Source organism: Monodon monoceros, unplaced genomic scaffold, assembly GCF_005190385.1.
Source record: "Monodon monoceros isolate NGI ecotype Baffin Bay Population unplaced genomic scaffold, NGI_Narwhal_1 Super_Scaffold_11, whole genome shotgun sequence".
Lineage (NCBI taxonomy): Eukaryota > Metazoa > Chordata > Mammalia > Artiodactyla > Monodontidae > Monodon > Monodon monoceros.
Window position 1 is genome coordinate 45,566,795 of NW_021703767.1, and position 10,854 is coordinate 45,577,648.

A 10,854-nucleotide genomic window follows, 5' to 3' on the forward strand; every position below is an offset into this window, starting at 1 on the left:
CAGGGAGCCTTTTCCTCCCACAGACGCCACCCAAAGTTGCTTCCTCATTCAGTCCTGTGGAAAACAATCACACATCTCCCACAATCTTACTGATTTTTTTTTTGTCTACTTGTCTATCAATTTCTAAAAGAGGGGTGTTGAAGTGTCCACTATGATTGTGAATTTATTTGATTTCCCTTTAATTTTCTCAAATTTTGCTTTATGTATTTGGAAGCTTGTCTCTTAGATACACACTTAAAATTGTTTTGTTTTCTTGATTGATTCACCTTTTTATAATTTTTAGATGCCTTTCTTTTTCTTTGCTAATACCCTTTGTATATTGAATACTACTTTGTCTGATATTGGTGTAGCCATGCCAGCTCTCTTACACCTAAGCATATGCATAATATGTTTTGCAAGCCTTTTACTTTCAACTTGTTTGTGTCCTTATGTTCAAAGTGTGCTTCTTGTAAACTTCATATCTTACTTCGTATCTTACTTTTTTATCTACTCTGAAATTCTCTGCTCCAGGATAAATTCCAGCTAGACTAAATATTTAAATATAAAAATTACACTATTACAGCAGTGGAAGAAACTATGGGAGAATTTTTAAATTAGAAATTTACATATCCTTTGACCCAGCAACTCCACTTCTCAAATTTATCCTATAGATGTTCTGGCCCCTGTACAAATTTTTGTATGTACAAGTTTATTCATTATAACATTGCTTATAGTTGTAAATATTGGCAACAACACAAATATATCTCAGTTGGGTACTAGATACATAAATTATGGTACGTAGTACTGAAAGACAGGACATTCACAACTGTTAAAATAATGATGAAACTGCCCTCTGTATGTACTGATATGGGATAATCTCCAAGCTATGAAATTAAGTGAAAAGCAAAAGGTGTAAAATAATGAGAATAGTCTGCTGTAAGAATAATATATAATAATTGTTTTCAAATATGTAAAATATTCATAAAAAGATGCCAGGATGCCAAGAAACAGATGATGATATGGGTTGCCTCTTGTAGGGAGGACAGGTGTATGGACTAGGACAAAGGTGGGAGGGAGGAGATTCTTTTGCTGCATACAGTTTTGTCTCTTCTGAATTTTGAACTATTTAAATGTATTATGTATTCAAAAGTAAAAAAAAATGCTCCCCAAATTGTAACAAGGTAAAAACATCTTGTTCAAGTATCTAGGTTACTTATAATGCTGCAACTAAAATATAAAACCAGGATCCATTTTATACTCCTACTTCTGTTTGAAGTTGACCTCTTTTTTTGTTGACAGTAAAAATGAAACCCAAAATGTTTGACCCTTTTCTAGGTGCTGTTCAGTAACTGTTTAATGAGCCCCCCACTCCCACCTCATCCATCTTTAGTTTACAGTTCCAACCAGAGGGCAGATAATCTTAAGAAGAGGTATTTTTAAAATTCTCCTGTCAGTCAAATACATGCTTCACAGTATATGTCTTTAAATGTTTATGTATGTGTGATATGGGAAGAAGTGATTGGAAAACAATTTCATTGGATTACAGTTTCAAGGATTTGGGAGAAAATAACCCAAAAAGCTGGAAATGTGATGATAGCCTTATTTTCTCTTTTAGATATTAAGCACCGCCGAATACCAATTTTATTCTTTGCGAACAAAATGGATCTTAGAGATGCAGTGACATCTGTAAAAGTGTCTCAATTGCTGTGTTTAGAGAACATCAAAGATAAACCATGGCATATTTGGTAAAGTTTTATATTTACTTTTCATTTTATCATTCTGAAAAAAATCTCCAAACTTTAAGGGTTTTTTCCAAGCTCACTTTATAAGTGGTAAGATGTAAGGTAAAGATTTTGTTTTATAGAATCATGGCTTGCAGGTATTCATTAATATATTACTGTTAAAACCTTTTCAAATCTTTTCAGGGATAGACAAATAAAAACAACTCTTTAAAAGAACAACTTAAACAACCCACTTACTCACCCAAGTTCAGCCACACTGATATCCTTCTGCACATTGAATCAGCCAACCACAGTCCCACCTCAAGGTGTTTGTACTTGTTACTCGCATTGTCGGAATCATTCTTTAAAATAATTTTCCTGCTTGTTATTGCAGTTCCTTCAGGAAAGAGACCTCTCTTAATAACTCTGAAACATCACTATACCTTACCCCCATCTCTTGTTTTTTCCTTACTTTGCTTTACTTTTGTATTTCCATATGACCCCTTCTTCTTTTATTTTTTGTTTTATAGTCTGTCTTCCTACACTAGTGCATTAGTACCATGAGAGCTGGGATTTCATTGATTTTGTTTACTCTGTAACCCCCAGAATAGTAATGGTACCTGCTACTTAGTAGATACACAATAAGTATTTGTTGATATGAATAAATAGAAATGCAAAAATTAATATTATTTGGACATACTAATAAGGTTGAACTCTTAAATAATTAGTGTCTGAAATTATTATACATTGTTTATTTGGAAAGCAGTTTCTTACTAATATATTTAACTCCAGTGTGCCTTTCTACCGAAATATTCCAACGAGGATAACCAGAAGTTATATATTAGTATTTTAAAGCCTACCACTACCTTATGTTAAATTAACCTTCCTTCTATCCACCTGCTTACCTCTCCGTGCTGAAGGATATCCTTCTCTTGCCATTTTTCCCCTTTTTATAAGAAGATATCTATAGAGCAAGGCTGAACACAAAACAAGGAAGTGGTAGAACTCAGAGAAGAACTTTAAGAGCTAACCTTGGTGCTGAAAAGAGAAGAGCTTGAGAAAGCCCTTGAAACTTTTCTGTACCCAAGGCTTCATATCTCAAGTAAAACCCTCCTTACTTTGGAAATCAGAGGAAAAGTCAGTGTTTACTAAATGATTCTTGAGTTGGAATTTGAGGTTTTGTGGTATTTGGTTGGTGAAGAAAGGAGGGACTTGGGGTAGAGAAATATCTTGAGATAGAACCTTTGTATTTTTGTATATCATACTTAAATTGATAACATCTGAAGTAGAATAATTTTTAATTTTTGCATTAAGTGTTGTGATTGCTTGGATAGAAAGTACAACATTCAAAACATAGGTCTAATTAGTAAAAGATGCAGTCCTCTTAATTTCGAAGTAGAAATTAATTTTACAAATGGAAAAATCTCTTTCTACTTAAAATAATTAGTAATTGAATTTTAACAGATTTATTGTGACACCTGAATATTTTTTAGTGAGAGAAAAAAGTAATACCTGATGCTAAAAGGATATGGACTTATAACATATTGCCAGTTTCTATATTACACAACTTATAGAAGAATACCAAGTTTTTCTTTTGAATTTATCTAAAATTTTGACTTCTCCTTAATTCAAACTGGACATCTCACTAAGTTCCAATTAGTGTTTCACTTGTTAAGTTTGTTTTTATCTTTTGCAATGTTTTTAAAGCATGTATGAAATTAAAAATACATTTATCTGTTAATTTTAGAGAAAGAAAGTAGCACTCAGTGATGCAGAGATAAAATATTGCATCTCTCTTGTCTTAGGTACAAGTAAATTTGGTCGGTAAAGAAGAGCTCATAGAGAAATATAGTCTGGAAAATTAAAGGAAAAATTTTGGGGTTTATTTTTGACCAGTGTACTAAACATATAGTCAACTCTGATTTTCAGGTCTGATTGTGTTATTGTTCTTTCAGTGTGTTCTTTGACTAAGTCCCTGGTGTGATATATGTACGTATTTGCTTTTTTACTATCTTGTGAGGGAGACAGATAATAAAACAGGTAAATAGATGTATAAAATGTCAGTCGGGAGGATGAAAAAAAATGAAGTAGAATAGTAAGAGAAAGAATAATGGATGTGGTCCCTCTCTGAGATCTAATTGAAGTCAGGGAGCAGTTCACACAAAGGTTTAGAGGAATAACTTTCCAGATAGAGAGGCCAGCAAGTGAAAAGCCTCTTGGATGAGAATGTGCCCGGTGTTTTCTAGGAACAGCAAGAAGTCCATGCTGGCTGGAACAGAGATCTAGGGGGAAATTGTAGATGAGGCCACTGAGAAATAACCAGGGGCCATGTCACATAGGGCCTTGTAGGAAATGGTAAAGACTTTGGCTTTTATTCCAAGTACAAGTCTTACGATTTATTTGAAAGGAAAGGTAGAATTTAAACATTTGGGAATTATTAGGAAAAGATGCAGGGTTTTTAGTAGGGTAGTGTCACCTCCACCAACGGGGAAGGATTTCTTCATGGTACTGTACTCTTGTTTGGGACTAGAAGTTTGTGATAAAATCAATACATTGATCTTACTTGATATAAGTATTTCAGTTACTGATGTTTTGCCATTAATATAGGTAATCCATAGTTTGCTTTGAATAATTGTGTATCTTATGCTGTTTGTTTCTGTCTTCCTATTTTAAAATAATTTTATGATAAGTCATATTCTTAGTCTAACAAGTAATTCCTTGTTAATTTCTGTTTTGATTAGAATCCAATTAACAACTTTAAGGTAATTGAGTACATTTTAAAATCATGCTTCAGCACACTAAAAGGAACCCTAATCATTCAGAAAATCTAATTATGTATACTAATTGTTATTATACGATTATATTTTGAAAGGAAATAACTATATCAGTAACATGTTATGAGAAGCTATTAGTCTGTGTCTTTGAAAAGGATTATTTGATACCCTAAAAATCTTCTGCATTTTATTATTTTAGTTTATATAAGTTTTTATTATTTATAAAATAATGTCACAGTAAGGATTTAGGTTTACTCTCAAGAATGGAAAGACAATGAAAAGACCCTGTGTTCAGTGTTTTATATCCATATCTCAAATATTTAATTCTTACAATAATCACCTGAGGCCAATGGTGATATTCCCCCAGTTTACAGAGGCAGAAACTGAAGGCAGAAGAGTTAAACAACCTATCCAGGTTTTTGAAGCCAATAAATAAAAAACTATGGTTGAAATCTCCTGGAATTTTTTTATTCTACTAGTTTACCAAAGTTACAATTACAGGTTTATGCCTTTTATATATCAAACTTCATGTCAAATAAAGTCACTCCATCCTATGGCTAAATTACAACGGAAGTATAGCATTTCTAATAAATAAATGCCGTTGAATCATTGGGGCTGGTAGGGTGGTGTATTCCATAACACTTTTCCGCTACTGGGACAATAACTCAAAGTGTATGTTTCATTAATGCCAGTCTGAGTAATATTCCTAGAATAGTAACTTTTTAGTGATACACTTTTCCAAATGTCCATATAAATTATGAAAAATTTTCTCATGTCTTGCTCCTGAACACTTAGACTTTTATATCCTATATATATTCAGTTTCAGTGCTTAGCCAGTTTTGCTCAGATATGTTAGTAGAATATATTAATTTGCTATATGGCAAAATTGTAAGTATTTATTCTTGTAGTTTTATGATGTAATGAAATGGATTTTTTTTATGGATTTTATTGCAGTGCTAGTGATGCCATAAAAGGAGAAGGATTGCAAGAAGGTGTAGACTGGCTTCAAGGTACATCACAAAATACTGTGCATCTTCAGCATTTATTTCCCTTCCATTCACGTTCTCTTTCCTTCTTTACATTTTATTTTTATTATATCACTGCCTTTCTTCCTCTTGTTTCCGTTTATTTCTGCTATCAGAAAAAACAATACGGTAAGTATCCAATACTTTGCTCCATTTACTTCAATTACATTTTTGTAAAGGATTTATTTAAATAAAGTGCTTACATCAACATGCATGACATCTCTAGAAAATAATTTTAATTTATGGCAACAAATTTCTGTCAGATCTAGTAATAGAAGCACATTTGAAGTTTGGGACAAATTTTAGACCTTACTGTCAATAACTAAAAATAAATCTTCATGGCATGTATCGTTCAAGAATCATGCTATACACCATATGTGGCTCCATTTATTCATGGCATGTTTTTACAACTTTTAATACTCATATTTAGTATTATATATGCTGGTATTCTATTAATGTTTTGTAATCACAGTTCTATTTGTTATTCGTCACAATAGCTATCATAAATTAAGATATATCATTTTTCCTAAGGTTACATTGTCTACTAGACACAGGAATGGATTGAAGCACAATGACCCACAGAGAGCAACAAAATGTGAATGTGAATGAAACCAAGTTCTATAGGTCCTTCTTATTACAGGACCCTTGAAGATCAGGCCAAAAAATTTCCATTTTTGAGCAAGACAATTGAGGATGATTTCTATTAGAATCTCCCTGCCCTGAACAAGGGTGAAATAACAAGAGATTATAAATTCTAGCCGTAGTCTTGTGGCTATAAATTTAATTTCTTCTACACAACCCTCTTAATTCCAGTTATTTGTGGTTTTTTTTCTCTTCTGTAGGTCATAGTGGATCTAAGAGTAGCCTGCTTGTCCATACATAAAGAGACATAGTATTTCTTTGGTTCAAAGTACTAAATGTACATCTGATAAATATTTCTATGTGTTATTAGTAAAATGTGGTGTTTTAGGTAACTGCACAGAACATTGTATTTTTTTCTCTTTCGTGTTGTCATCATGACATTTACCATTAAACTGCAAAGAACCTTCTAGTTTATTTTACAATTAAGTGAAACTTAACTGAGAACCTCTAGTAGTTCTCAGACGAGCTAGTGGGATTTTTCTGTGAACACACCAACTTCATTTCCTAGACTGTGCAAAGAAGTGGTCAAAGTGACCACTCTGGGACTGATTCCCACATAAAACAGATAGGTTACAGAGGAACATTACAGAGAAGACACTAGAAGCATAATTTCAACCTTTACTTCTTATTTTACAAGTGCTTATTATTGTTCACAGTGGAGATACAGCATGGATGGAAACGCCACAATTGCTCATAATATAGTAATTCAAAGCACAGTAACTTACTGAAAATAGGTTGATGGTCATCTGAATTTTAAATTGTAGATCTCTTTTTTTTTGGGGGGGGGGTATTTTGTCTGTAACAATGAGGCCACTAGGTGTCAGTAACGATCCAACATCACAGTGCCACTTGCCAACTCTGGTCTTACCTAATTTTTGTGTCTTTGACTTTTCTGATCCATTATCTTTGCATCTTACCTCCCAAGTCTTTGTAAGAAGGATACTTTATAGGAAAAATTTTTGTGCCCTTGAGTTACCATATTATTTTATGTAACCTTTACAACAATTCTCTGCAAAGTAAGTAGTAGTATCCCCATTTTATGTGGGCAGCGTGGAATAGTAGTAAAAAGCACTTGGGCTTTCAAGTCTAGCAGATTTATTCCACTACTTATTAATTATTAACTAATGTCTCTAATTATCTTATAAAAATAAGTTTCTTCATCTGTAAAATTAAAAAATAAAATTTCAAAAATTGCCATACAGATTAAATGAAATACTGTATGTGTTAAAGTGCCTACCATAAGAAAGCACTCAAAAAATGTTAAATTTACCCTTTTACCTAACTTCTCCATTTAGTAGAGGAGGAAACTTAGTATGTAGATTTAAAAGTATATCAGTTTGGTTTTGAGTAGGAGATCCTTTGTTCATAATTTCTATGTAACAGTAAATAGTTTACATTTTTGATGCTCCTAACTGTCTCTCTGGATTTGAAAAGAGGGGAAAACCTATACTGCAAAATAGGTAGCAATAAATATAGGAGACTAGTCTGTGCCTATAACTGTTAACTTATTAGCCAAAAGTTTTTCTGTAAATCTGTGAAGGATGTTCTGAACTTATATCTCTTCATTTTCCTTGCAAAATTCTGAAATTTCCTAGCATGATAAACCAGAAGGCCTGTGGTTCATTGTGGACCAATTTAATCTTATTATTTTAAGTTTACGGTTGAAAAATTGTGGGTAAAACATTAAATGACAGATTTTGTGCCATGATTCCATTCTCTTTTGGAAGGATTCTCAATAATTACCTATGCACTACAGCCAAAGACAAGAACCAATGAATAGACTATGAAATATTTTTTAAAACCACCAGAGAATATACAGAAACCATTGCAGAGGTAAAGAGAGATATTTATAAAATGAAATCCTCTCATGTGACTAATGAAACTTATTCATTGTATGACTTTATCTGTATGTGAAAAGTTAATAATGCTTCCAGGTTTTAATATAAGAATTTTATAAACTATGCATATGAGTATTCCAATGAAAGACTGAGGATTGAACACACACTTAGTTTCATCCCCTCTTCAGATCTCACTGACAGTAAAGAGACTTTTGTTTAAAGCCATTTAACCCAAAAAGAATGGGAGCGACAAAAATGGCAACCAAATTTTGGAAGCCAAATATCTGATGAATGTTGAATAACTTAACAGACCTGAGAAAGCGGAATTCTAAGCTAGCACTGGAGAAAGCTGGAAAGCATCCTAATTTACATTGCAGATCCCCTCAAAGGCTCAGAAATTGATGGAAATTGGAAATAAGGATGAAGTGAGACAGAAAGGAGAAGACAGTTATACATCCTTGCCCCAAAAGAAGATTGAAGTTTCATTCTTTGCAGAGAGTCAAATAGTATCCCTGGACTGGAGAACACCAAGCACAACTGTATGTTGGCATGCTGACCTGAAAATGAGGAGTAACTGAAAGTTTCATACTGAAGGTTATAACCGTCTTCTGCCTTCTCCTATTTCTCCTAGAAGACACTGGCAATAGGTAGGAGATAGCAAGTCAACTTTGAGGAGTCAGACCAGACTAAGAGAAAAGACCTAAAGGTATTAACATCAGAAATTCTCAAGGAAACGGCTTAGCTAGATACACTAGACTGAAGATCACTTTTGACAAGCCTCACACATGTAACAAAATTCCAATCAGCTTTATAGTGTTCACCCATACATATGAGAAGATAGCAAAAGATCACCAAGTATTTGAAGATCAAAACATTAGACTTATGGAACATAAACAAAAAAAGCAGATTAGAAGAAGACTATTTAGGGAGAACATTTCAAAAAACTATTAGAGTAGCTTCAAAGAGATAAGAGCGAATGTATTACTTTCATGAATATGACAAGAATACTACTTGAAAAAGAACAAAGAACAAAAAAAATGAGTTCTTGGAAAATAATAGTAGAAATGGAAAACTCAATAAAAAGATAAAAAAGAGACAATCTCTCAGAAGGTACAAAAAAGACAAAGAATGGAAAGAAAAGATAAAGTAAGGAGTCATTTTAGGAGGCTCAGTAACCTAATAAGAAGTTCTAAAAGAGAGAACAGAGAAAAGAGAGGGGAGAAAGTCATCAAATAAATCATCAAACAGTATTTTCCAGAACCAAATGATTTTTTAGTTGCAAGGCCCCTTGAGAGCCCAATGCAGTGGATGAAAATATTCCCACACCAAGGTGCATCATTATTAAAATCTACACTGTAAGACAGAGGAAGATTCTACAAGTTTCCTGAGAAGAAAATAAGAGGTTTCATCTAGAGGATAAGGAAACAAAGTAGCAACAGACTTCTCACCAGCAACACTTGGAAGCAATGCCTGGAATAATCTAAGGAGAAAATAATATTTGCCGGCGGTATCAGTGTATTATAATTGTATAATTAAGACATCTTCAGCCATGTAAAGTCTGAAGAGTTCACTTTCTATACCATTTACTAAGGTAGCCACTGAGGTGTACTGATCAAAAACAAAAGAATAAACCAACAAGAAAAAAAAATAAGGGAAATAGGAAAATCTGCACAAGAGAGTTGGGAAGGAATCCCTAGGATGATAGTGGAGATCCTAGAGTGATAATGAAAGATCTCATATGAAAATAACTGGGCAAACATGGAGAACAACTGGTTCAGATTAGTTTTGCACAAGACTAAGGGAGAGTTCTTCAAGAAAGTGAAATTGTATATTATGCTTCATAATAGTAAAGGTTGAAACAGGGTGAGAGTAGTGGGATTGAATTAATGTTAAGTACATTAAAAAAAAAAGCTAAAGCAGGGTTGGGGATGAATAACAATTAATAACTGCAGGGAAAACAAAATGTAGTAGAAAGGAAAAGTAACTGGGGTATATCACTCGTTTCAGCTGTGAATAGCATTCATATAGTCATCCTATTGATGACTACATCACTGTGTTAGGGAAATGGGGGTATTGGTTACATGATGAGCGTGGCAGAAGAACAGTGTACAAGTGTGTGAGAACCGAAGCCCCTTATTACATTGAAGGAACTGATATTTCAAGAAGTAATAATAAAAGCATATTATTTAGAGATACACAGGTAATCACCTAAAAGGGAGTTGAAAGTAGTTGCCTGTGAAAGGAGAAAGAGGGGATGAGGCAAGGAACTGCTTTTTTTAATACAAGCCTTGTAGAACTAGTTGATTTTAATTAGGTGCATGTACAATGACAAAAATACAAACTATAGTGTGAATTGTGCTTTTAAAAAGAAAAAAGCGTACACATAGGTTTCTACCATGTTCTTATGGATATGTCTTGGATTACTTTAGAGAATGGGTTTTGCCCTGTAGAGACTGATAATTTTTTATTTGGTTTTTATTATCAGATCAAATCCAGGCTGTGAAGACATGAAAAGATAGTATTCGGAAACCTCAACAATTTTCAATTCAAGGAATATATATTAAGGCAAACTGAATACTTTAAATTTTTTGAAAGTTTTTACATCTAAGAATACTTGATAATCTTCTGCTTGCATTTATGGACTCTGAATGAGGTTTTTAAGAACATAAGACTTCAGGTATGCTAATCTGGCCATTAATTATATAAAAACTAAATGTTTCCTGAAGGGCTCCCTCCCCAGAATTATCAACTTCTTGAAAGGTCTACATTTGATTGTAATTAGAATGTGTAAAGTCAGAGTTATCTCAGTATCTCATCTTGATTTATGATATCTTTAATGCATTTTATTTTTTTAATTGTCTTCTAAAAACTTAGC

General features: G+C 33.1%; 1 protein-coding gene across 1 annotated transcript in view; it reads left to right on the top strand.

The window, feature by feature from the left end:
• Positions 1 to 10,613, top strand: part of ARL6 (ADP ribosylation factor like GTPase 6) — a 50,532-nt gene extending 39,919 nt beyond the window's left edge. The window contains exons 6-8 of the mRNA XM_029215561.1: positions 1,595 to 1,724; positions 5,429 to 5,484; positions 10,465 to 10,613. Of these exons, the coding sequence (XP_029071394.1) occupies positions 1,595 to 1,724; positions 5,429 to 5,484; positions 10,465 to 10,490 (212 nt within the window). The 3' untranslated portion in view covers positions 10,491 to 10,613. The remainder of the gene's footprint in view (positions 1 to 1,594; positions 1,725 to 5,428; positions 5,485 to 10,464) is intronic.
• Positions 10,614 to 10,854: the final 241 nt, after the last annotated feature.